A 26650-nucleotide genomic window follows, 5' to 3' on the forward strand; every position below is an offset into this window, starting at 1 on the left:
ATTAATATATTCCTAACTTTGAAAACATCCTGATTTCAAAAGTTCTGTAATTTCGAGGGAGAAAATTCGCGAGGAAATAAATAATTCTGCGTGTTTTTCTTGGGAAATAGACGAAACAACGGATGTTAAATGTTTTTGACAGATGTCAGTAATTTTCCGCTTCGTTCGAGAAGGTAAAATATCCGAACGATTTTGGGTTTTTTTCGATGTTGGTAAAGGTCGAACCGCGAATGATATTTTCAATACCTTGTTGGACAATTTTAAAGATTTCAATTTAGCGACTAAATTAGTAGGTCAAACATATGACGGGGCAGATGTGATGGCGGGGAAATTAATGGGTTACAAGCGCGAATAAAAACAATTGCTCCTCAAGCACTATTCACGCACTGTTATGCACATAAATTGAATTTAGTGTTACAAGATTCGACCAAAAAAATAAATGAGTGTCGCGTGTTTTTTTCGAATCTTTCAGGATTTTCGTCGTTTTTCACTAAATCAAGTAAACGCACTAATATTCTAGACGAAATTTGCAAAAAAAGATTACCCTCTAGCTCGGAATCTCGTTGGAATTTCAAATCTCGCGCTGTAAAAATAATATTCGATAAGAGAGAAGAATTAATTGAAGTTTTTGATCATATCAGCGACAATTTAAATGAATGGGATGATATTACAATACGTGAAGCTACCAGTCTAAAGAAAATGTTGAATGATTTCGAATTTTTGTTCATTCTCCACTCTTTTAATTTGATTTTTACATACACAGATCCCGTTTTTTCTATAATCCAGCATAAGTTATCAGATATAACTTATTGCAACGCCAGAATCACTTCTTTATTATCGACTCTGAAAAAATTTCGCACAGAAGATGAGTATTTCATTCGCTTATATTCAGAAGAAGAAAAACTCCCAGAAGTAATGCCACCGAGTGCTAGACGTCGAAAACGTAAAATAGATTCCGAAATTCAGCTCACGGATAATTCCTCAATGAAACGGCTTTTTTGTGAAATTCTGGATTTAATTATAACTCAAATTGAAATAAGATTCAAAGACATTTCATCACTTCATTTTTTGGAACTAATGAATTTTAAAAAATTTGATATATACGTTCGTAATTTTCCGGAGTGTGGCCGACCCACATCTCGAGGGCACGAGCCGTCACTGCTTGTAATCGAAATATATATGATATAGCGATATATTCTGACAGTTAGGCTGCAATCACAGTATACGCTCTATTAGTGTGCCATTTTTGGTTCTCCTGTCAGTGTTCGGAATCCAAACAAATAAATTGTCATTCAAATTAGTACGGTGTCGTTGAGGGAATTGGCTTATTTTCATAAATAAGAGTATTTGAAGAACGATTTCAGTATTAATTGATAGACAGAAGGAAGGAGGTTAATACCAGTAAGTTTGAATCCTGTATCATTAGTTGAACTTCAAGTTCGAAGTTACTGGCATTAATCTAGTTCCTTCTGTCTACCAATTAATAGTAAAATCGTTTCTTAAATAATTTTATTTATCAAAATAAGCCAATTTCTTCAACGACAACGTACTAATTTGAATGACAATTTGTTTGTTTGGATTCCGAACACTGACAGGAGAACTAAAATGGCGGTGTGTGATGTCATCACTAATAGAGCGTATTGAGCTCATGAATCATTGATTTTAAGGTGCTTTTGGAATGCCGAAGAAAACACAATGAAATAGACAAGAATAACAAGGTCTGTTAATCTGGGTTCCCGGTCACTTGGGAATCAATGGAAATGAAAAGGACCACCAACTCCTTTCATTGGTCCAGAAACTTTCTGTGGTATAGGTAAATGTACCTAAAAGAAAGAGATTCAGGAGAAGACAAAACCGAAAGAGAAATACTCTGATGGAATCTTCCCTGATTGATTCATTCCAAAAAGTTTCTTGGAAACTTTGATACTGCGAGATCTAAGAAGTATCTGGATCTCAGCTAGAATATGCTATAACTTCTCAGGCGCCAAGGAATCCTAGTTGAGGAAGAAACTTCGGATCGGATCACCTAGTGACGGAATGTCTTGTAAAAGTGAGGAAGTAACCTCCTTGAATATTAGAGTTCATTAGAACTCTGTAACTGGATGATGAGCTGTAGGCTACTTATAATGAGATGGAGCCCTTTTGAATCAACAATCTACAATTTACAATCAACATCCAAAATTTCACCTCCGTCGGCTTTCGGTCACGAAAATATTAAGTGATTCTGTTTAGATATTCTTCTCGAATTTGCCATAACGAAGAAGTACTCTATATTTCGAAATCATCTTATTTTTCTGACGCACCTGAACTGTTTTTCTTAAAAATTGTTTATTTTACTATTTTTTAGGATCAACAACTATCCGCCGCAGGGGAAAGTTTACAGTTGTCACCCCCATGGACGCCTGTGATAGAGGTGAGTAACGAAAGTGGTTTCATAAAATATTTTCATGTTTAAATATTTGGTATATGGGGTTGCACAATTCCGTTTATTCAACAATTTATCTTGTACTTCAACATTCAAATGAAATAAAATAAAAATAATAATATAAATTAGCTATGATCATCCGATTTCGCATTGAATTTTCAATATATCCATCAGCAACTTCCGAAAATTTCTGTCTTACGATTATTTTGAGTATTGTTAGATCGCTTTCTGCATTTACGAACACAGTAGCGAACATACGCCGGAGAATATACAGTTTATAGTTTAGGATTATCAACTTCCAATTTGTTTGGCATATTTCCCATATTATTGATATTGATTACTTGTTTTATAGATCTACTAATATTGGTCGGTCTTAGTGAATTATTCACAATAGTTCAAAAGTTTCACGTATTTTTTAATTCTTTTGGTTTGTAAGTCTTATGTTGGGAATGAATATAGAGAATGTTGAACTCAAAGCCTTTAATTTTGTAGAGTTCAGAATATAGACTTAATTTTATCGACATGCTCCCATCATACGAATGATAAAAATAACCTGAGACTTGTACTTGCGTTTCAAAGTTATTGTTGTTTTTGAAAAAAAAATACCTATACATGACAAACAATAATATCTATTACTTGTTTTGTATTTTTAACGGTTAATGAGATATAGTGTATAAGGAATGATGAAGCTTTCTGAAATTTAAATCGCTATTTGCAGATGCTATATGAGCAAGGATTGACATTGCTTCATATCGAGGAACAATATTTTAATCATGTAATTATAAACAAATATTCATTGGCGTGATATAATTGATAACAACATAATAAAAAATTATAGGGACAGCCAAGAAGACCAGAAGGTGCAGTGCAAACGGTGAGTGCAACTAAAAGGCTATGATCAACTGAAATCGAATATTACGAGGCGTGTATTTAAAGTAAGGTCTCCATTAATTTTTTTCACATTAAATAACATTTATTTACCAAGTTTTGTACATAACTGTAAAGCTTGAAATCTGAGCTATTTTTCTACGTAATCACAATTCACTTCGATGAGCTTCCTCATTCGTACGACAAACTTTTGTATCCCCTCCTCGAACCACGATGACCGCTTCATGAACTTCTTCATCGGTATTGCAGATTATTCACCAAAATTGAATGAATAGAATCTCTACTGCACACATCTTGGAGTTTTTCGGTCAACTCATTGAGAGTCAACCTGCGATCCTGTGTGACGGTCTGCCGCTACGCTTCTCGTCGTGAACGTTTAGTCGGCCAGCAGAAAATTCTCTACACCATTTTCGAACGTTTTTCACGTCCATACATTTCTCACCATACACTTCTTCCAATTGACGATGAATTTCTATAGGTGTTATTCTGAATGCAAAAACTTAGAGCACGTTCACATGACAAGCGCTCAACGCGCGTTGAATCAGCGCTGGATAATTGGATACCGTTCACATGGTACGCACTTGCCAAGGCTGAACGCGCGTTGCCACAACAACCCGTATTCAGTTTGAATTCTAAATTTTGGTTTTTTGAATCTTGATTCAGTATCAGATTTAGGTGAAAATTAAACTTTTTTAAGTTTTGATAGGTAATTATAGATCGAATAGTTTTTATTATTCATCAATTAAAACTGAAGAACTTGCTTTTTACTGAGACGTATTTTAAAAACATGTATCTCAGTAACAAAACATTCATTTTATGAAAATAGAACTAGAGTAACTTTTTCTAGTTACATAGTAGTATATATTTCAAGACAGAGAAATTCCAGCATCCGTTGGCTACTTCGTCGACTTTCTTTGTATCGTAGTGTTCAACTACTGAATTAGTACCTAAAAGGTGGTGGAAAAAACCCCTGGATCCCAAGGAAAGTCATTGATTTTTTACAGTTTATTCACATCGCTAAAAGTACTCTACATGCTAAATATGGTTATGCTCCGACGTGTACTTCCGGAGATACTGATAATACATTTTTTCTTCATTAGCATCTCCTTCAAAGGATATGATGACGAGTTCTTCCGAAGCCCGTCTCCTTGAGTCTTTATCTGAATATACACTACTTGTTATGTCGCATATTACAGGACAATTCTCAATTTCATCTATGAATAATTCAGTATTAGGAGCGTCTGGTTCCATTTCGAAATATTTCTGACCGAACGGATCGAAGGAAAATACGTAAATACGTCTCTGGCATCTATCAGCTCGTGCAAGTGCGCTCATCTGAACGGTTACATTAGAAACCTATGATCTCAAAGCGCGAGCCAACGCGCGCTTACTAAGGTCAAGAGCTAGAACAGCGCTCTACGCGCGCTCCTTAAAAACGCGCGTTGGCATATGTACGCTTCGAAGAAAATTCATGTACTTGTAAACGCGCGTTGAGCGCTTGTCATGTGAACGAGCTCTTAATGACTGAACGTAACTCGCATCTGGTGGGAGCGACAACCGGCACTTCTATTGCAAATGGCTGCTACGTCAAGACTGAGCGTCCTAATGAGCTCCACCAGGTGTCGATGGGTAGAGGGGGGCCTAACATATACAACAGTGCTGCCGGATTTCATTTAGCGCTACTTGCGGCGATACAATGGCCTATGAGACCTTACTTTAAATATACGCCTCATAGTTAGGTTGATGAACCATACCCTAATGAAATAATTAAAAATTATAGGGAGAGCCTAGACAACCAGGAGCTGAACAGCAAACGGTGAGTGTAACCATAATTAATAAGATTCGACTGAATCAGAATCAGCCTGATTGATGTTCATTTTACATCATTCAATAAGTGATATAGAAAATTTAGTTGATTATAATAACAAAATTGGAAATTTAAGGTACTGCCTAGAAGACCAGAAGCTGAAGTGCTAATGGTGAGTGCAACTATAAAAATATGATCAACTAAATCGAATATTGGAATTGAAATTGATGAATATTTCTCATTATTCATTGAATAGTATAGAAATTGTAAACGACTATAATAACCCAATTGAAAATCGGCCTGGTTGATGTACATTTCATATTATTCATTGAGTGGTATAACAATCTAATTAATTATAATAATTTAAGGTGCAGCCAACTAGACCAGAAACTGAAGAGCAAACGGTGAGTGCAACTATAAGAATATTATCAACTGATATGAAACATCAGTGGAATTGAAGAATATTTTCCATTATTGATTGAATAGTATAGTATAGAAAAAATAATCGACTATAATAACACTATTGAAAATTTTAGGCAGAGCCAAGAAGACCAGACGCTGAAGAGTCAACGGTGAGTGCAACTATAAGAATATGATCATCTAAAACCGAATATCAGTGAGGAACAGTGAACAATTTCCACCATTCATTGAATGGTGTAGAAAATGTAATCAACTCTTATAAGAAACCTTAAACTTTTAGGTTCAGGTTATATGATAAACTAAATGCGTGTATCAGTTTGGTCAATGAATACTTTCCCCATTCATTGAATGGTATATATTAGTGGTACAGATTATATAACACAACCAAAAATTATAGCACAGACAAGAATATTTCACATTGATTCCAATAACACAATTGAAAATTTCAGTAAAAGCCGAGAAGACTAATTGCATTTATATACATCATTCATTTATATACATCATTCATTGAAATTTATAGAAAATGTAATCCAATTTAATAATATAATTAAAACTTTTAGGACCAGCCAGGAACATCAGAAACTGAACAGCAAACGGTAAGTGCAATTATAAGAATATGACCAACTGAATGCGTGTATCAGTTTGATTGATAAATATTTTCCTTATTCATTGAATGATTTGGATTATTGGTATATAATTTTATTATAGGAACAGCCAAGAAGCTCAGAAGGTCAACAGCAATCGGTGAGTCATCAGAAAGAGCAGGTTTTTCATCCTGCATATAATAAAAAATACGATTGAGTCCAATAACATTATCGCAAATTGTAGGAGCAGACAGGCGGACAAGAAAGTAACCAAACAGCCCAAAGACCACCGGTAAGCCTATTATTTTTCCTCTCTGATTATCTTATAGCAATAGCTGATGACTTATGAATTTTTTTCTTTCAGAATGAAGTGCTGTATCCAGTTTTGTTACAACGTCTATCTGCTCCTCCTCCACCACAGGTGATATATCTTTATATGTCATTTATATTTTTCTATAGGAAGCAGTCCGAAGAGTTTACAATGTATTTTTTTCGTCAAATATTTTGTTGAAATCGAAAATTTCAATTGAATCACATAACACTGCTCTTCAAAGATAATGAATAAGAATTTTGTTTTTTCTATTAACATCAAGAATTTTGAATTTGTATAATGGGTTAGCTTTGCATATTTGCAAAATTAATCAAGAAATAAATACGCTTTTGAATCTTCTGAACTAAAAATAGCTAAAAAGTTAGGATGAATGTTGAAAAAAAAATTATTGTAATCATTAGCCTAAGCCATGTCAAGGCACAGATTAACTCAGATGAATGGATTGAAATATATAATATTTTCGTCATTTCCATGGTAATTATGAATGTAAATTTTTGGATTTCACTCAATATAGAGAAGACCTGATCAACGTGTACCAACAAGCAATTACAGATTACGTAATTATGTAGAATATGACCTCAATATTGAACAAGTAATGGTAAGTGTTTTCATGTCATCTATAATAAAAAAGGTAAATGTATGTAAGCAACACGTCTAAACCATAAATCATAGTAATGTGGAAATTTGTAGAGGGTGGTTAGATTTCAATCAAGTAACACTAAAACCATAAAATTAATATTGAAATGGGGATAGCAATGAGGTGGAGTTAGGAGCTTTCGAGCGCTGTTTCATTCATGCTCAAATAGGAGACTGTGAAAATGTAGATATATAACAATATATGGTTTCCAAGTGTGCAACTGGCGCATAAATGAACGAGCCATCAAAAGTTCCTAATAGTTTTGACTCGATCACATTTCCAAATTCGTTGGAAGTTTAAAGTTGTTGGTCTCTTAGTTTCCAAAATAGAAGTTCCTGAATTTCAGTCCTTATAGAAAACATACATACATAATCAATCATGCCATGAAAAAATGAAATTAAAGTACATATGTACTTTCAACACGTCATTAATTATTTCATTAGAACAATTTTTTTGGAAAAAGCTTCAGTCATCACACATTAATTGAACTCTTGCCTCAGAGAATCAACGCACATCTTAACAGGATGCACTGAGATTGAAATGGACTTTCGTGAGATACTCATTCATTTCGATATTCTGATACCACTATCAACACAAAATTTCAGCTAGGTCAAATCTTATTTTTGTTTTTCGATATTAATCGTCAATTTTATTTACGCACTAATGGTGTGCTCCATAAAACTTTCATCATTGTGATTTGCTCGGTCAAATCTTTTCTGTGTTCAATTTCAGTTCATTATTACCTAGATTTAAAACTATAATCAATGAGCTGATCGGTGAATCAAAATTTAATAAAAGCCGTTGTACTTGTAAATCTCAATCCTTTCGAATTCGTAATCACGGTGTTGAATTTTCTATTGAAATTTTATTTTATATAATATTTCAAAATCTAAGGGCCTCAAATTGCCATTCTACATCCAAATCGTAATCTCGTTTGAAACTGTAGGTTTGCATTAACAGGGAAACTTTGAACGGCCATATTTACAAAACTCCTAGTCGGATGATATTCATCAACGAACGCATTATTTGAGATCTGACCTTACCCATAAATATCAAGTTTCTAGCATCATTTGCGTCTCAAAATTCGAAAATTGCCATTGTAACTCAATCATAAAGCGATCGGTTCGGAGAAAAAAACGTTCAAAAAGAAAAACATACCTTTGATCTCGAATGGAACGATTTTTCGTCATTATTATAATTTATTTTCTTTCAGGATCAACCTGCAGCATCTGAAGTGGTAAGTTCAAACCAAATTCAAACGCAACTAATCCACATTGATTCAGTTAATTGATTGATTTTTTTTTCTCTTTCAGGATCAACCTGCAGCTTCTGAAGCGGTAAGTTCAAACTAAATTTAAATGCAACTAATTCACAATAATTCAGTTTGAGTGACAGTAATCAACCTTGAGTAAGCATTCTAGCAATCTCATTAATACAAGGTGCCTCAAGAGAAAGTTTATAGTTGTTCAGCTTACTACATGAACTCAACCATTTGGAGGAGGGGGGGCTTGGTGTCGGGGGATATGCCACTGTCACTATGAAGCGTTTCTCGGGAGCGGATCGCGTGTCGTGCGTATGCGAATTTCACAAAATGGGTAGTTCTGCGACTTTATCGCGACGAAATATCTCGAATATATTCGAGGTTTTCATCACTTATACGACTTGCATTCCTCTCAATGGAAGGAAATGGACCAAAAAGTTTGAGGAGACCGGTTCAAGACTAGGTAAACCAAAAACCAGGCTACTCCAGGTTGTTGGGAACGGAAGAGAACGTGAAACGGGTTAATAGCTCTGTTCGTGATGAATGATGATCCTGACCTCTCCATTGTGTGCTTGGAATGCTTGAGATATACATTTTCACAAAGTTCTAAAGCTGCACCGTTTTTGTGCAAACGGCTCATTTTTTAATCAACTTTTTACATATAAACTTTCTTTTGATATATCTTGAAAAATGTGAATTGATATGCCCACCCATTGCACATTTAATAACTTTACAATTTTGTACAATTATAATATGTCATGAAGAACTATATATGTATAACAAGATCTGAAGTGGTGATCCAAAATTTAATTTCACTATGGATTGGTGGTGTAGGATCAGAGAAACAGGAAAATGATACTCTGTTAGTTCGCCGACGTTTCGGAAAAATTTATTTCCATCCTCAGGGCTCTACAAAATTTACGGAAAACATCATTTGCAACATTGATGAAGGTGTTTACAAAATAAAGGAAAGATGAGCATTACTAAAAGTTATTGACTAGAAAATATCACAGAAAGGATGGTCTGGTATAATTTATATATACAAAGAAGCATTATAAAATTCAAAACATTTTTAGTTTAAAATAAGAGTAAAAATAAAAAGTAATATAACACATATAGGTACAAACAAAGTACTTACAAGCTAGACAAATGTATCTTCCCAAAATCATCTTATTAAAATTTAAATCAATTCTCCAATATTTTACGTGTAAAGAAATCATAATATGTATATTAAAAACCGGGGACAAACAATGCGACCGATGCATAGATAGTATGCCGACAGACGGAGGTGAAATCAAAGGAACAGCGGACTCGAAACAATTAGGGTAAAAAACTTAGACGTATGTATGTGATGCGCTGAAGTAATGAAGTCGATAGGGGCTAGAAATCTTTATTTTGTTTTATTATTATTCCGTAGTTGGGTATTTGTTTTTAATAAGGAAAAATAGAATCGGCTAAGTTGTTGTATGTCAGCTCTAGAATTTACTGAGTCATGGATACTTATTTGTAACATCTCAAAAATTAGCCGATTGCTCAAGTATGGCTCCCTATTTAATATTTTGACGTCTTCAAAATTAAAGTTGTGACTTTCATTCAGGCAATGTTCGGCCGAGGCTGTTTTAGGGTTGGAGATCGGCAAACAGACAGACCTAATATGTTCCTGTATTCTGGATTTCAGATATCGGCCCGTCTGGCCTATGTAGACGCGAGAACAATTTAGACAGCTGATTTTATATACAACATTGGAGTTCAGAAGAGTTGGTGTCGGGTTTTTGACAACACTGAAAAAATTCTTTCCTAAGGTATTTGAACTTTTGAAAGACACCCTGACGTTCTCCTTTTGAATAACCTTGGATAGTCTCTCTGAGAGGCCTTTGATATATGTATATGAGTTTGTTATAATATAAAATTGTATTCGAAGGTCCCTCAGATGAAATGATCTGTGGTAGAGAGGGTTTGACAGACTCCCCTAAAATTTTGCTTATGAGATGCGCCGGATAGCTGTTGTTAAGTAAGATGGATCTGATATTTTTCAGGTTTTTTTCATGATACTGACAAAAGGTATCATGAAAAAAACCTTCTTTGTATATATAAATTATACCAGACCATCCTTTCTGTGATATTTTCTAGTCAATAACTTTTAGTAATGCTCATCTTTCCTTTATTTTGTAAACACCTTCATCAATGTTGCAAATGATGTTTTCCGTAAATTTTGTAGAGCCCTGAGGATGGAAATAAATTTTTCCGAAACGTCGGCGAACTAACAGAGTATCATTTTCCTGTTTCTCTGATCCTACACCACCAATCTATAGTGAAAATATATATGTATAAATATTAACAGAAAAAATGATATACATATACATTGATATACACATTTCTGTTATATATGAATTTGCAATAAAGAGTTCTAATAATAATAATTTTTTTAACGCTAATATTTTTTCTGCCCCATTATTTCAATGTATCATAAGAATAGGGTTACAATATTGTGAATAATTGAACTTTTTGACATTAAAGCAAACATCAAGCCTTCAACCTACCAGTGACCACCCTTTGGCAGAAATTCCACCAGAGGTAAATAATTAAAAAAATTTATTGAAATCATTGAAAATACTTTGAAATAATAAGGAGATAATATTCATTTAATCTATTGCAGTCGTCACCGTCTGCCAAAAACGATCAAGATACCGGCGCACGTCAACAAGTGAGTAATTTTCCGTTTTTCATTTTATATTTTGATCATCAGATTCTACTACTGAACTGATAATATTTTATGTTGATTATCATACCCCAAATTCCACTCATGACCATCATTTCAAGGTATTTTTTTTCTTCTCCAATAATTACAACATAAAATGAGACTGTAATAATCAAAATAACTGAATCTATCTCATAAGACATATTTCATCAAGTGTGTTCACAGTATTTCATAAAACCCGCGTTAGTATGTATTGAATAAATAACAATAAAACCTTTCAGGAATAACTTACGTCAAGCTTTGGAAGAAGAACATCCTTAACATCGGACAACCTTTACAGTGAGTATTAATGACAATTTTTATGTTCTGAAGTAGGCTGAACCTGATGATTGAAATATATTTTTTTTCGGACCAAGTTTCGTAACGTGGAATGATGTATAAATAAGGTTAAAGTGAAATGCTTTTATTTCCCAGACGACCTTTCTTCTCTTTTTTATAATTATACTCGTATATAGGTGTGCCTTTTTCGAGAAGCAAACTTTGTGCGCGACCAGTTGTCCAAGGGCCAGTTTCATAATCTATGCGAAAAGGCTCCCTTTGGTAAAGACGGCTTTATTGGAAAGTCGCTTTCAAAAGAAACATGGCTCCGGTTCTATAAACATAATCTGTCCGTATTTTAAAGGCAGTTTTCTTTCCTTTGCAACTTAGGGTTGGCTATTCTGAGAACAAGTGGTTTATTGGTAATATATTGAAATTGACATTTTATTGGCAAAAGTAAGGAATATTCGTACAGTATTCTATGTATAAAAGTGAACAGAGTAATTGACATAGTCATAGACCATGCACGAACAAAGAGTAGGTATCTTTTTTCTTGCCGAAAAGGACTTTATAATGGAAGACTCTTCGAATCTTTCTTTATCTTAAAATTGGTTAATGCAACATTTTTAATTTGTAAAGCAGAGTTCTAACGCAAAAGGAGACTTTACTTTCCATTATGAAACTGGCTCTAAAGGTACCTTCATAGTGTACAGCCTCTCGCTTCTCACCTCAGATACTTGATCGAGGCACTGGACAACACGTTATCAATAGAATTTTACAAATTGAATTGAGATTGAAAATTACTGAAAGTACTTCAATACCAATTCACGTTTGTTATATATTTAGTAAAAAACACATTTGTCCAAATTTTCACCTCAAAATATAACCCAAAGATTATTTTTGAATCTGTGTTGTGACAGTTTCCCTACCCAATTCAGATTCAAGGTTTGTTCGTATCAACTATAAGTACCTGTTTATTTTCAATTTTTAGTCTTCACAACTGATTTACAATGAATTTTTCATTATTTTTCCGAATATATCCTAGTATTTTTTTGTTCAATAATTAACAGTTGTTATGGGTTCTAATTTCATTTTACTTATTATCATTTGCCGACCTTTTCAATTCCTGAAGGTATTATGTAATTTGTCTGTGTATGTGGCCATAATACTATGATTTCTTTATACATTTTGTCACTTAATTCATTTTGCAGGATGTGAGAAATCCAGCACCAGGTCCTAGCTCTGAAGATGTAAGTACAAATGCCACGAACATAAATAAGCACACCAATAAATGGTTGAATTTATAGGTCACGAATATAAGTACTCCAAGACCCGATGAGCCTGTAAGTATAGTATAAATTTCTTATGTTGCTACTATTAAGCAGTAAATGTCATCAATACTTACCAGAAAATCACATATGTATCGAAATCGTGTAACTCTTCTTCCACCTTTGTTATATCTCCTTCAAAATAACATACAGTTGTAACGACATACTTATGCCAAACCTTGATCCGAAGAAATTGTCTAAAGTTGATCAAATTTTGATTGATGGCTTTCAAGAGTTCCAAGTTCTCAATTGTGTTGGCCCCAAGAGAAAGAAGTGAGAAAAACGGTGTATGTTCGAGGATATGTTTCATCGAATAATCGAGCGTCAGCCTTTCTGGCTGACGTGTTGGTGTTATCTTGGTGTAAAAATCAATTAGTTGTCAGTTTCATACACACACTATCTTCCAAAGACTTCCATGGCGTCAGTGATCGACTGTCAAAACAGTCTTTTTGCTGCTCAGAGAAAACATTTTGACATTTCATTAGGAACCATCTCGTTGTATACAGGAAGATAAACATGAGTATATCAAATAAAAATTTAAATCGAAAACAACGAAAACCAATTCGTGCCATAACAATTTTGTCTTGTTAGTACTAAGCTTCAAATTATGTGTGTCAAAATTTTGAAACAAATCTAAGTCGAGATCTTGAAGTTAAGTAATGCTACATTTGTTGTTGTTCAAAAAATGGATTAAACGAGTTTGGTTCATTGGTAAAATACTGTTTATGATTCAAAGCGAAGTGAAGGCTCATGAGTATTATTCAGACACTGCTTCATTGGAAACAATGGCTAAAAAGTGGTAGGCTTACTTTGAATGTGATCGAAGAAGAAAGTACCTACATGACATGTCTATTACTTGTTGAAATTTGAATCGCAATTTGCAGATATCATACGAGCAAGGATTGGGATTGCTTCAGAACGAGGAACAACGTTTGAATCAAGTAATTATAAACAAATAATTTTCCAAATATTCATTGAACGTGCTATTTAATTGATTATATTAACACATTAAAAAATTACAGGGACAGCCAGGAAGAAAAAAAACTGTACTGCAAACGGTGAGTGCAACTATTAGACTATGATCAACTGAAACCGAATATCAGTTAGGTTAATTAATATTTTTCATATTCATTGAATGGTATAGAAAATATACCCTATCCTAATGAAATAATTAAAAATTATAGGGAGAACCAGAAAATGAACAGCAAACGGTGAGTGCAACTAGAATAATAATATGATCAACTGAACCAGAATCAGCCTGGTTGATGTATATTTCACATTTTTCAATTAACGGCATAGAAAATCTAGTTGATTATAATGACAACATTGGAAATTCAAGGTACACCCTAGAAGACCAGAAGCTGAAGAGCTAATGGTGAGTGCAACTATAAGAATATGATCAACTAAAATCGAATATCAGTGGAATTGATGAATATTTCTCATTATTCATTGAATAGTATAGAAATTGTAAACGATCATAATAACCCAATTGGAAATTTTAGGTAGAGCCAAGAAGACCAGAAGCTGAACTGCTAACGGTGAGTGCAACTATAAAACTATGATCAACTGAAACCGAATATCAGTTAGGTTGATGAATATTTTCCATATTCATTGAATAGTATAAAAAAAGTATCCCATCAAAATGAAATAATGAAAAATTATAGGGAGAGCCTAGAGAACCAGAAGCTGAACAGCAAACGGTGAGTGCAACTATAATAAAAAGATCAACTGAACCAGAATCAGCCTGGTTGGTGCTTTTTCACATCATTCAATGAATGGTACAGAAAATCTAGTTGATTATAATAACACAATTGGCAATTTAAGCTACAGCCTAGAAGAGCAGAAGCTGAAGAACTAATTAGTTAGTGCAATTATAAAATATGATCAACTAAAATCGAATATCAGTGATAAATCTTTCCCATCATTCAATAAATAGTATCGAAAATGTAACGACTATAATGACACAATTGAAAATTTTAGGTAGAACCAAGAAGACCAGAAAATGAACAACTAACGGTGAGTGCAAATATAAGAATATGATCAATTAAAATCGAATATCAGTGAAATTGATGAATATTACCCATTATTCATTCAATAGTATAGAAAATGAAAACGGCTATAATAACACAATTGAAAATTTTAGGTAGAGCAAAGAAGATTAGAAGCTGAACTGGTAACGGTGAGTGCAACTATAAGACTATGATCAGCTGAAACTGAATATCAGTTAGGTTGATGAATATTTTCCATATTTATGAATGGTATGGAAAATGTACACCACCTTAATGAAATAATGAAAAATTATAGGGAGAGCCTAGAGAACCAGAAGATGAACAGCAAACGGTGAGTGCAACTATAATAATAAGATCAACTGAAAGTTTCATATCATTAAATGAGCGGAATAGAAAATCTAGTTGATTATAATAACGCAATTGGAAATTTAAGGTACAGCCTAGAAGACCAGTAGCTGAAGAACTAATGGTTAGTGCAATTATAAAATATGATCAACTAAAATCGAATATCAGTGAAATTGATGAATCTTTCCCATCATTCAATAAATAGTATTGAAAATGAAAACGACTATCATAACACAATTGAAAATTTTAGGTAGAGCCAAGAAGACCAGAAACGGAACAACTAACGGTGAGTGCAAATATAAGAATATGATCAACTGAGACCGAATATCAGTGAGGTTGATGAATAATCACCATCATACATTGAATCGTAAAAAAAATGTAATAGACTCTAATAACAAACTTAAAACTTTTAGGTACAGCAAAGAATATCAGAAATTGAACTGATAACGGTGAGTGCAACTATAAGAATATGATCAACTGAATGCGTGTATGAGTTTGGTAGATGAATATTCACTTAATTCATTGAATGGTATGAACTAATGATACTGATTATATAACACAAAAAAAATTATAGGGACAAATAAGAAGACCAGAAGGTGAACAGCAAACGGTGAGTGCATCGATAAAATTTTGCTCAACTGAACCTGAATCAATCTGGTTAATGAATATTGCAGATCATTGAGTGAATAGTATACAAAATGAAATTGATTTCAATAATACCATTGAAAATTTTAGGTACAGCCTAGAGAACCAGAAGCTGAACAGCGAACGGTGAGTGCAACTATAAGAATATGATCAATTGAACCAGAATCGGCTTGGTTGATGTATATTTCACATCATCCAATGAGCGATATAAAAAAACTAAATAATTATAATAACACAATTGGAAATTTAAGGTACAGCCAACAACACCAGGAACTGAAGAGCAAATGGTGAGTCCAACAGACAGAGATACTATCAACAGAAATGGAATTGAAGAATATTTTCCATTATTCATTGAATAGTATAGAAAATGTAATCGGCTATGAAACATTATTGAAAATTTCAGGCAGAGCCAAGAAGACAACAACAGCCAACGGTGAGTGCATCTATAAGAATATGATCAACTAAAACGGAATATCAATGAGGTTGATGAACAATTCCCATTATTCATTGAATGGTATAGAAAATGTAAACAACTCTTATAACATAATTTTTAGCTACAGCAAAGAAGACCAGAAGGTGAACAGCTAACGGTGAGTGCAACTATAAGAATATGATAAACTGAATGGGTGTCAGTTTGGTTGATGAAAACTTTGCTCATTCTTTGAATGTGATAAGATTATTGGTACGAATAATATAAAAAGAAACAAAAATTATAGGCACAGACAAGAATGCCAGAAGGTGAACAGCAAACGGTGAGTGCAACTATAAGAATATGATCAATTAAAATCGAATATCAGTGAAATTGATGAAGATCAATTTCATAGTACTATATTCAATAGTATAGAAAACGTAAACTATTATAATAACGCAATTGGAATTTTTAGGAAGAGCCAAGAAGACAACAACATCCAACGGTGAGTGCATCTATAAAAATATGATCAACTAAAACCGAATATCAGTGAGTTTGATGAAGAATTCCCATTATTCATTGAATGGTATAGAAAATGTAATCAACTCTTATAACATACTTAAAACTTTTAGGTACAGCATAGAAGACCAGAAGCTGAAGAGCGCCGAGTGAGTGAAACTATTAGAATATGATCAACTAAAACCGAATAACAGTGAGGTTGATGAATAATTTTCATCATTCATTGAATGGTAAAACATATAATAGTCTCTAATAAAAAACTTAAAAATTTTAGGCAATCCAAATGATACCAGATCCTGAACTGCTAATGGTGAGTGCAACTATAAGAATATGATCAACTGAATGCGTGAATAGGATGTATATTCACTTAATTCATTGAATAGTATACTATATAGTTTTACCTCTTTCGTAATGATTATTTTCTGGTCGGCCATGACCTCCCCTATTCGCAAGTACAGGATTATCCATTAATTACGCCACACCCTGTATATATGATTTTTAAAAACGTAGGTACGTCTGTTGTCTCACTTTTACTACTTTTTCGATATTTGCTTGGGTATATAGGGTTTTCATCTTTTGACGCGCTTGGGTCCGAATATTATTCTTTTTCATCTCTCGCTATTTGTCAAAACCACGATAATCTCAATATTTCAGTGACCATATCTCTGACTTTATTAGTAATCTAGCATAAAGTTGAGAACTTTTTTTGTATTTTAAGCATTGTGCTCATGAGCACTTGCTGAAACTGAAATAGCAGTCATTTTTTAAATATGACTATTTTCTTTAGCTCCTATACCACTTGGAAGCGCCTGAATTAGAAGGCCTTGGCGCCGCTTTGGTGAGTGATATCCTCACAAAATAATTCCAGTGAATTTCTGAAAATTCATTCTTTCAGTTTCAAAACATGGTAGAGAAAGCTAAGGAAATATTAGTAACGGAAGCCATTGAATATGGGGTAAGTACACATAGAGATAAATGCATCATTTCTCGAATAAATTCTATTATGTCGTTCATCATTGATTCTTTTAACTCTCAACTTGCCAGCTTATGAAGGGCTTTCCAATGAAAGGTTTCATTTTGATAAAAACACAAGTATAAACACAACGTCAAAAGTCTTTGCCTCCCCCTATCAACTCTCAACTAATTGAATATAACATGACAATTTTGTGTGTGTGGAATCTTCACTATTTTATCACTTGAATGAAAACAATGAAACAGCGAAAAATGTTACTTATCTGGGAGAATACAGGTGTAGATATTCGAAGTTAATCACTTTTCAGCGAATAACAAGAGTTGTAATATTGAGAATATTATGTGGAAAATGCCGGAAGATCTAATTCATCAGTTTGAACGGACAAAAATAGTAGCCCTACAGCTTTGTCAAACCCCCAGATTGCGCAACGTTCGAATATTCCAGGGACTTCAGTTGACCCTTTTCCTGGAAACCGACAGCGTTGACCGGAGACTAGTGCCTGGTTGACCCAGACTAACATCTTCGAGGGAAAACCATTAAATCTTAAATTTTACTCGGAAATATCGAACGGTATCTGTAACATCCCCTCGAAGTCATTTTTTGAGGACCTTTAGACGGGTAGTCTCAGCTAGTACCATTAAGAGACGATTGCATTCCTCAAATTTAAGAGCAAGAAGATCTTTAAGAGTACCTCGGCTATCACCTGGACATAGAGCTACCCGTCGGCAATAGGCAGAACACCAGCAAGACTGGCTTTTACCACAATGGCGCAACGCACTTTTTTCGGTAGAGTCACGATTCCGTTTACAAAGTGATAGTCGACGAGAAAGGGTTTGGAGAGGTCCAGGCAGACTAGAGCGACTGAATTTCGACTGGGAAGATGTGCCCTTTCAAGGTGGATAAATAATGTGCAGGGGGGTATGATGTTCGGTCGCCGTACCCCCCTCTTATTATCGTTCAACGAACGATAACTGTTGCCATCTACGTAGAAAACATAATTGAATATATCTTTGTTACAAAATTGCTGGTTATTGAACGCCTTGTATTCTTGTGTTAACTGAATTTTAAAAGCCTTAATTCCCAAGTCTTTATGCAAAATGAGGTGTTATGTCGTTTGTGGTATGTCTAATTTCAAGACCGATGACGAATCGACAAACCTGATTTTTCGTCAACACTAAGAGCTACAGCAGCAATCTCAGTTGCACTTTTCCATAGTCGAATGTCTTACGGCATTCTGATCTGGGGAGATAGTCCGCACTACCAGGATGTATTTTTGAAACAAAAAAGAGCGATACGAATTTTGGCTGCAATCGACAGAAGAACCTCATGTCGAGAATATTTCCGAAAGTACGCGATACTCACATTCTGCTCGCATATTTGAATGTTGTATTTACGTGAATAAAAATAGTGCAAATTATCAGTTATGTGGAGACCGACATCAGTACTTCACTCGTAACCGAGCTCCCATGGAAATACCGTACAGAAGACTTAATATTGCCAGAAAAGGTTTTAATTATTGGGGTGTTCTGTTTTACAACCACTTGTAGGATTTCACGTATACCTACTTATGCGTTTCGTCCCTGGCACACACACCGGACTCATCAGTGTGACTTTGGTATAATTGTGTGTGCCGTGTCACAGACGCTTGGGGAATTTATTATTATCGGGAGCCGCCGGGACTCGAACCCGGGACCTTGTTGCATCTCGGTGAGTGAGAACACAGTCTTAGCCTCTAGGCCACTGAGTGCTGTGTTTTATTATTGTTGCTATGTGGGCTTTATGAGAAGCCGCCACACACTTACCAGAAACTGTGAGGAAAGCGAGAAGCTTCAAAAGCAGTCTCCGAAAATTGTTAGTCGATGGTAGTTTTTACACCGTGGATGAATTCCTCCGTTGAATGGAACCGGCTGGTCCAGCTGAGTTGTTGTGCGTTTGTTTTCTGATTTGTTGAGGTGTGTTTATTTTTAGATTGTATTTTTATCGTAGAAATTTTAACATGTAAGATTGACTATTTATTATAGACTTTTTTATCACTGTAATTTTTACATGTAAAGTTGACTATTAAGTATTGCCTTCTGTTCTGCGATGCTTTGTTAAATGAATGATTGATTGATTGATCTTTAGTGACCCACTTTATTTTTTGGTTCCTTAAATCACTAACTTGTCACACCAGCGCAAATTTTCCACCAGTTTCACTATTGCCAGCCGAGAAGTTGCTTTACGACGACCCAAAAGTGTTTGAGTATTGAGAAATTTTCACCAAATTTATTGTGAATTTTAACAATTACAATACGTGTATCACTTCATTTTCAGTACAGTCGTAATTTTTACTTGTCAAATATCAAAGGATAACAGCTTCGAAAGTGACAGTTGCCCAGATAGCGGCCTATTCAAAATGAAAACTCTTATTGGAAAAACCTTTATTCATACTATGTTTATAAAAGATCATAAGTTTCTTGTTTTATTTCATTCATCGATGTGGTCTAGATAAAAAAACATGAAAAAGTATTGCTGCTTTAGTGACAAACATGATCAAGTCGTCCTTCATTCAGTTTAATGAAAATAATTGTCCACATCTATATTTTGTAATACAGCTAAGAATTTTCTCTTTGGGTTCGAAAATTTTTACCTTAATTTCTGATCAACGATCCTCCTAATGCACATCAGCAACATATGCGTTATATCCTTTTATTCAACAATATTTCAGTTTTTGAGATCTATCTAATTGACACTTTATATTTTACAGTACTGGCCAAGCTTACCGGAGCAGGTTTGTTACTTCACTAAATTCAAGAATAATTCAAATAAAACATAGTATGGTCCATTCAGGAATTATTGAAATGGAAGTATGACTTGAGAGTCCAGTCGTGGCCTTATTTTCGGTTACGAAAGTATCACTAAAAATTGCTATGATTTCATCATAGAACTAGACAGAATATATTATTTTCATCATTTTTAAATGCCAAATTTTAGAAATTTCGAAGAGAGGCATACAGTACTGATTTCGTATATGAGAACTAATTTTGGCTTCTTATTTTTTTCCAAATTTTTTCAAGCAGCACGGCGATTTTCTCAATTTTTTCAATCGGAACCAATAACAAACAAAACTGAATTCAAAGTATGTACCTTTCGTCAATGATTTTACCAATATCAACTTGAACTCTGCAAAGCAAAATATTAACAAATGAGCCATTATCAACTTTGTTCAGATTTTATACAGCCAACCGGGATGTCAATACTTCCTGGACGGACTATAGATTGAAATAATACTACTAATAAATATTAATAATAAGTTGTAGGAAAAGTATAGTGTGCAACATCTGGAGAAAGTCCTTTTCTCGCTCGTGTCTTTGCTGCACTTGCCTTTCAGGCTCGTGCCACAAACTTCTACACTCGCGAAAAAAGTTGGACTTTCCTCACTTGTTGCACAATATACTATTCCTCATTGGATGAGGCGTGATTATTTGGTTCATTCCTCCATTTCCAATATTTTTAGTTGGAGTGTGATAAATTGCTGGTAACTACTAATGTTTTTCTTGTTTTCCAATTCTGTCGAAAAATCTGGAAAAGTCTTCAGCTATCATAGAGTATTCCCCTACAGGATGATATGCATTTCACGTAGGAATTCTGTCAAAATTTCACATTGAAACTTGAAAATTTCTTTTTGACATTGATTTGAGTACAGTGGCGGCGCTTGACTATACGATGTCATGCATAAAAAAGCAATATACGAATAACTTATTAACATTTTTCAACTTTGTTTGCGAGGCACTCGGAGCATCAGGCCTTTGATGGACTTTGATATTGATCCTCACTTAGCGCTGCCACTTAAAGTACTTTATTGTATTTCTCCGTATTATCCTGAAGAATTTTTCTTAAAAGATCCTTCAAATCTAAAGCAAACCCGAAACCAACTGAATATCTAAATTCAAGAGAAAAAGTTCGATATAAAGTAATGAAAATCTAATCGATGTTTGCACAAATTCATATGATTAAAATTATCGTTTCAGGTGAAAGCAAAGGTGAAACCAAGTTTATGGCCGGTCAATAAGGTGCGTATATATTTTTAAATTGAAAGAACTCAAAACATTTTCGAATGCTACTTAATTTTCGGGTGATAGTCTTTTCGATTCACAATTTCCACAAAGTTTGAAATATCTTTACTCTGAATGGAAACTTTGCTGCCCAAATGCTATCGATCATTTGATATTTCAGCTATTCTAGCTATTTATAATTAGAAACCCTGCATTTATTTTGTTGTATTTTAAAGCTTATCAAATCTGTTTTCACATTGAACCAAATATAATGTAATCTGAATCCAAATAAATTCGATAATAATGTTCAGTTTCATTATTCAAAATAGCAGTTATAGCAAGAATTTTGATGAATTAAATTTCAAATAACATTAAACTATAAAAAGCGCAGAAATGAAGGAACAGTTGAATTCGGCAGATACTGTACTAAAATAATTGTAATGCGCAATTCGTTCTCATTAGAAACTTACTCATCGCTATATTCCTACAAAATATTCCCATCGAATGACTATATTATATAACTAAAGAGTCCAGATTTGAAAAAACTCCAAATAAATAATCCAAGATTACGTGAAGTATCTAATTTGAATATGACACTTTCCAGCTTAAAAAACCAGAACAGAATGCTGCATCACGAAACCTGGTTAGTAAAATAACCATTTTCCAGCTTTTCATGCTAATTCACACTTTATTCGTTGCAGCCACAAGGTACATCTAGAACATCTGTAGATACTAGTCCTGTACATCCACAGAATGTAAGTACATACCTAATGTTATCTAAAATCTACGTAGATTTATCCGTCGTAACTCATATTTACTCATTGTAGGTTTATACATCGCCTTCTAGTGGAACATCCAGGCAGGTAGATCAGCAGCATGTAAGTAATAATTGAGTACTAATTTGACAAATTTCACGAATTTTGTGACTATTTCTCAAAGAAAAAGCAATAACAAATATAAATTCAAAGGGACGACCAATACGCAATCCTACCCAAAATTACGTCAGTGATGATGCTTGGATATGAAAACAATATAGTATCTAATACGAAAGTGTTCATGGTTACTATGCATACGTTCCTTTTGTGGAGTTGTGTAAAAGTAACAATACTATGCAATAGTTTAGAAAAAAATTAACGTATTTGAACTCTCGAGATTACCAGCATATTTGAATGTAGAAAATATTAGAAGGTACAGCAGAATATTGATCACGAAAAAACGAACACGAATACACGTGTTCACCTCAAATTGACTTAATCCATAGTTCACTCAATACAGTTCTTTCCTCATCACATTGAAATAGGTTTTGATTATTCAAATTTTCAGCGGTTTTTTTTGTATTTTAATAATATATTTTTTGAATGACCTAGTTTTCTCGATCACGGTCGCCAAATTTTGATTAAAGATGTTAGGGCGAACACTCAGATGTTTCCTCATCTTTTCTGGATATTTCTTCTTTTCATTAATTTTGAGAGAAATTACAGATTGTCAGGAAATTCACTCATATATTCTCTTGTTTTATTTTTATAGAGTCGTCGATCTTCTGCTGGTAGTGCACCAATGAAGATATCACCGCAACAACAGCAACTGGTTCGTAATGATTTTCATTCATTATTTTTCTAGAGTTGACAATATGAATTACACGTTTACATTCGCATTGTGATATCTTAATTTTGAGAAGAAATGCAGGTTGCCAGGAAATTCAATCAAATATTCTCTTGTATTATTTTTATAGAGTCGTTCATCTTCTGCTGGTAGTGCACCAATGAAGATATCACCGCAACAACAACAACTGGTTCGTAATGATTTTCATTCATTATTTTTCTAGAGTTGACAATATGAATTACACGTTTACATTCGCATTGTGATATCTTAATTTTGAGAAGAAATGCAGGTTGCCAGGAAATTCAATCAAATATTCTCTTGTATTATTTTTATAGAGTCGTTCATCTTCTGCTGGTAGTACACCAATGAAGATATCACCGCAACAACAGCAACTGGTTCGTAATGATTTTCATTAATTATTTTTCTAGAGTTAACAATATGAATTACACGTTTACATTGCGATATCTTAATTTTGAGAGGAAATGCAGGTTGCCAGGAAATTCACTCATATATTTCTCTTGTATTATTTTATAGAGTCGTTCATCTTCTGCTGGTAGTACACCAATGGATATATCACCGCAACAACAGCAACTGGTTCGTAATGATTTTCATTCATTATTTTTATAGAGTTGACAATATGAATTACACGTTTACATTCACATTGGGATATCTTAATTTTGAGAAGAAATGCAGGTTGCCAGGAAATTCAGTCATATATTCTCTTGTATTATTTTTATAGAGTCGTCCATCTTCTGCTGGTAGTACACCAATGGATATATCACCGCAACGACAGCAACTGGTTCGTAATGATTTTCATTCATTATTTTTATAGAGTTGACAATATGAATTACACGTTTACATTCACATTGCAATATTTTAATTTTGAGAGGAAATGCAGGTTGCCAAGAAATTCAGTCATATATTCTCTTGTATTATTTTTATAGAGTCGTCCATCTTCTGCTGGTAGTACACCAATGGATATATCACCGCAACGACAGCAACTGGTTCGTAATGATTTTCATTCATTAGTTTTATAGAGTTGACAATATGAATTACACGTTTACATCACATTGCGATATCTTAATTTTGAGAGGAAATGCAGGTTGCCAGGAAATTCAGTCATATATTCCTTTGTATTATTTTTATAGAGTCGTCCATCATCTGCTGGTAGTACACCAATGAAGATTTCACCGCAACAACAGCAACTGGTACGTAATGATTTTCATTAATTATTTTTCTAGAGTTGACAATATGAATTACACGTTTACATTCACATTGCAATATTTTAATTTTGAGAGGAAATGCAGGTTGCCAGGGAATTCACTCATATACTCTTCTATTATTTTTATAGAGTCGTTCATCTTCTGCTGGTAGTATACCGATGGAGATATCACCGCAACAACAGCAACTGGTTCGTAATGATTTTCATTCACTATTTTTCAAGGGTTGACAATACGAATTACATGTTAACATTCATATTTATTTTGCAGCCTGAAACACCTCAATGCGCCAGTGGTACATACATGGATACTTCTGCATGTCATCTCGGACATCATGTATGACTAAAATTTAATTATATACCATTAGGTGTACAACTTCCGCTTCCGCCGTTTTGCTAAAGCGGTTAGTGGTAGTCGATATAAATGAATCTTAGATGACATACAATCGCTTAAGTATTTGTAAACATAACGCCATCGAATTTGTGTCTCCATCATAAAGTTATTCTGGATTAAACATGTCAGCTTACTAGCCAAATTCTAGTCATTTGCGGGAGGTTTTAATTTTCAGCTTCAATATGAAGAAATCTGCGGTTAAGGCTCATCGAATGCTATCAAATACCTGAGGTGAAGTCGCAATAGCGACCACTCTCGGCACGTTCTTTCATTAATAAATGAAAGAACGTGCCGAGAGTGGTTTCAACGCTTCAAAAACGGGGATTTTGACGTTGAAGACAAGGTGGGAGAGAGAAGGTTTTTGAAGATGCAAAATTCGAGGCATTACTTGATCAAGATTTGTGTCAAACGCAACAAGAATTGGCAGGATCATTAGAAGTGACGCAGCAAGCCATTTCAAAATGCCTGAAAGTCATATAGGAATGATTCAGAAACAAATTCAAGGGTGCCGTACGAGTTGAAGCCGGGATATTTGGAATGGCCTTTGTTTGCTTGTGAACAGCTGCTTGAAAAATGGGTTCATTACGATGATTCCAAGCGCAAATCATGGGGATATCCCGGCCATGTTTCCACGTCCACGGCCAAACCGAATATTTACGGTTCCAAGGTCATGTTCAGTATTTGGTGGGACCAGCTCGGCGTAGTGTACTATGATTTGTTAAAATTGACTGAAACAATTACAGACGATAGTTATAGGACGCAATTAATTCATTTGAGCTGAGCATTGAAAGCCAAACGGCCGCAATACAACCAGAGACATGATAAAGTGATTTTACAGCATGACAATGCTCGATCCCATGTGACGAAACGTCAAAACATAATTGGAAACGTTGAAATGAGAAGTCCTACCCCCCCTCCCGCCGTTTTCTCTAGACGTTGCTCCCTCGGACTATCATTTGTTTCGATCAATGGTCTTATGAAGAAATATAAAATTGAATTGATCACTTCATGACCAGTTTTTTCGATGCAGGATTCGTACGCTGCCCGAAAAATGGGAGAAAGTAGTGGCCAGCGATGGACAATACTTTGAATCATAAATGTATAATCAGTTTTTCACAATAAAGCCTCGCATTTCAGAAAAAACGGCGGCAGCAAAGTTGTACGCTTATGTAGGTCAAAGAAGGTTATGAAGTATCAATCAGTGAAATAATTTCATTTATACCTACTGCTGAAGTAATGATTTCTGGTATTTCATCTCTGAATTTTGTTTATAACTTAGCTATAGATTCGTGTATTTAAAAAGTAAAGAAATGAAAGTTCTGCGAATATTAAAATAAACAGCTTTCTTTGGCATAATATTCAAGGAAATTTTCTCTATGCTTGATGCTATATTTTTAACGTTGCAGACGCATCCGAATGAATCTGCCACAGACACATCTCCTATCACAAAGGTAAATATGACTGCTTACATACCGCCCATTTTCTTAATGCCCGCCACTCACGAAGCGTTTTTTCGAGCGTTTGGTAGCAAGCGTTCAAGAGATTCCAGTCGGGCAGCTCGGGACACGGCCGCACGACTGTAAATCAGAGAATGAACTTGACTGCCCGACTGGAATCTCTTGAACGCTTGGTACCAAACGCTCGTAAAAACGCTTCGTGAGTGGCGGGCATAAGTAAAACCTGACGATACGATTGAGTCGACCAGTCGACTATGGTCTGACGAAATAATTTTTCAATGACAATTACCAACATGAATTTTTTTCGGAACGCTCTATATCAATTGAAAAGAAATCGTTGAATCTAT

At 34.4% G+C, this 26650-nt stretch overlaps 1 protein-coding gene across 50 annotated transcripts in view; it reads left to right on the top strand.

Moving 5' to 3' along the window:
- LOC123688812 overlaps positions 1-26650 on the top strand; it is a 155937-nt gene that overhangs the window by 66642 nt on the left and 62645 nt on the right. For 38 of the 50 annotated variants that reach the window (XM_045627497.1, XM_045627484.1, XM_045627530.1 and 35 more), the window contains 57 exons: positions 2348-2413; positions 3144-3200; positions 3264-3299; positions 5094-5129; positions 5257-5292; positions 5489-5524; positions 5657-5692; positions 6101-6136; positions 6249-6284; positions 6369-6416; positions 6489-6545; positions 6970-7053; positions 8306-8329; positions 8406-8429; positions 10871-10927; positions 11010-11057; positions 12581-12619; positions 12677-12712; positions 13582-13638; positions 13720-13755; positions 13882-13908; positions 14037-14072; positions 14200-14235; positions 14362-14397; positions 14522-14556; positions 14677-14713; positions 14841-14876; positions 15002-15037; positions 15140-15175; positions 15302-15337; positions 15465-15500; positions 15626-15661; positions 15787-15822; positions 15948-15983; positions 16100-16129; positions 16251-16286; positions 16413-16448; positions 16581-16610; positions 16738-16773; positions 16899-16934; positions 17412-17462; positions 17520-17579; positions 20344-20367; positions 21608-21649; positions 22236-22274; positions 22333-22386; positions 22459-22509; positions 23159-23218; positions 23364-23423; positions 23569-23628; positions 23768-23827; positions 23973-24032; positions 24178-24237; positions 24382-24441; positions 24585-24644; positions 24724-24789; positions 26253-26297. In XM_045627497.1, the coding sequence (XP_045483453.1) occupies positions 2348-2413; positions 3144-3200; positions 3264-3299; positions 5094-5129; positions 5257-5292; positions 5489-5524; positions 5657-5692; positions 6101-6136; positions 6249-6284; positions 6369-6416; positions 6489-6545; positions 6970-7053; positions 8306-8329; positions 8406-8429; positions 10871-10927; positions 11010-11057; positions 12581-12619; positions 12677-12712; positions 13582-13638; positions 13720-13755; positions 13882-13908; positions 14037-14072; positions 14200-14235; positions 14362-14397; positions 14522-14556; positions 14677-14713; positions 14841-14876; positions 15002-15037; positions 15140-15175; positions 15302-15337; positions 15465-15500; positions 15626-15661; positions 15787-15822; positions 15948-15983; positions 16100-16129; positions 16251-16286; positions 16413-16448; positions 16581-16610; positions 16738-16773; positions 16899-16934; positions 17412-17462; positions 17520-17579; positions 20344-20367; positions 21608-21649; positions 22236-22274; positions 22333-22386; positions 22459-22509; positions 23159-23218; positions 23364-23423; positions 23569-23628; positions 23768-23827; positions 23973-24032; positions 24178-24237; positions 24382-24441; positions 24585-24644; positions 24724-24789; positions 26253-26297 (2496 nt within the window). The remainder of the gene's footprint in view (positions 1-2347; positions 2414-3143; positions 3201-3263; positions 3300-5093; positions 5130-5256; positions 5293-5488; positions 5525-5656; positions 5693-6100; positions 6137-6248; positions 6285-6368; positions 6417-6488; positions 6546-6969; positions 7054-8305; positions 8330-8405; positions 8430-10870; positions 10928-11009; positions 11058-12580; positions 12620-12676; positions 12713-13581; positions 13639-13719; positions 13756-13881; positions 13909-14036; positions 14073-14199; positions 14236-14361; positions 14398-14521; positions 14557-14676; positions 14714-14840; positions 14877-15001; positions 15038-15139; positions 15176-15301; positions 15338-15464; positions 15501-15625; positions 15662-15786; positions 15823-15947; positions 15984-16099; positions 16130-16250; positions 16287-16412; positions 16449-16580; positions 16611-16737; positions 16774-16898; positions 16935-17411; positions 17463-17519; positions 17580-20343; positions 20368-21607; positions 21650-22235; positions 22275-22332; positions 22387-22458; positions 22510-23158; positions 23219-23363; positions 23424-23568; positions 23629-23767; positions 23828-23972; positions 24033-24177; positions 24238-24381; positions 24442-24584; positions 24645-24723; positions 24790-26252; positions 26298-26650) is intronic. The other 12 variants (XM_045627509.1, XM_045627488.1, XM_045627487.1 and 9 more) reach the window with 12 other exon arrangements.

Source organism: Harmonia axyridis, chromosome 1 (genome assembly GCF_914767665.1).
Source record: "Harmonia axyridis chromosome 1, icHarAxyr1.1, whole genome shotgun sequence".
Lineage (NCBI taxonomy): Eukaryota > Metazoa > Arthropoda > Insecta > Coleoptera > Coccinellidae > Harmonia > Harmonia axyridis.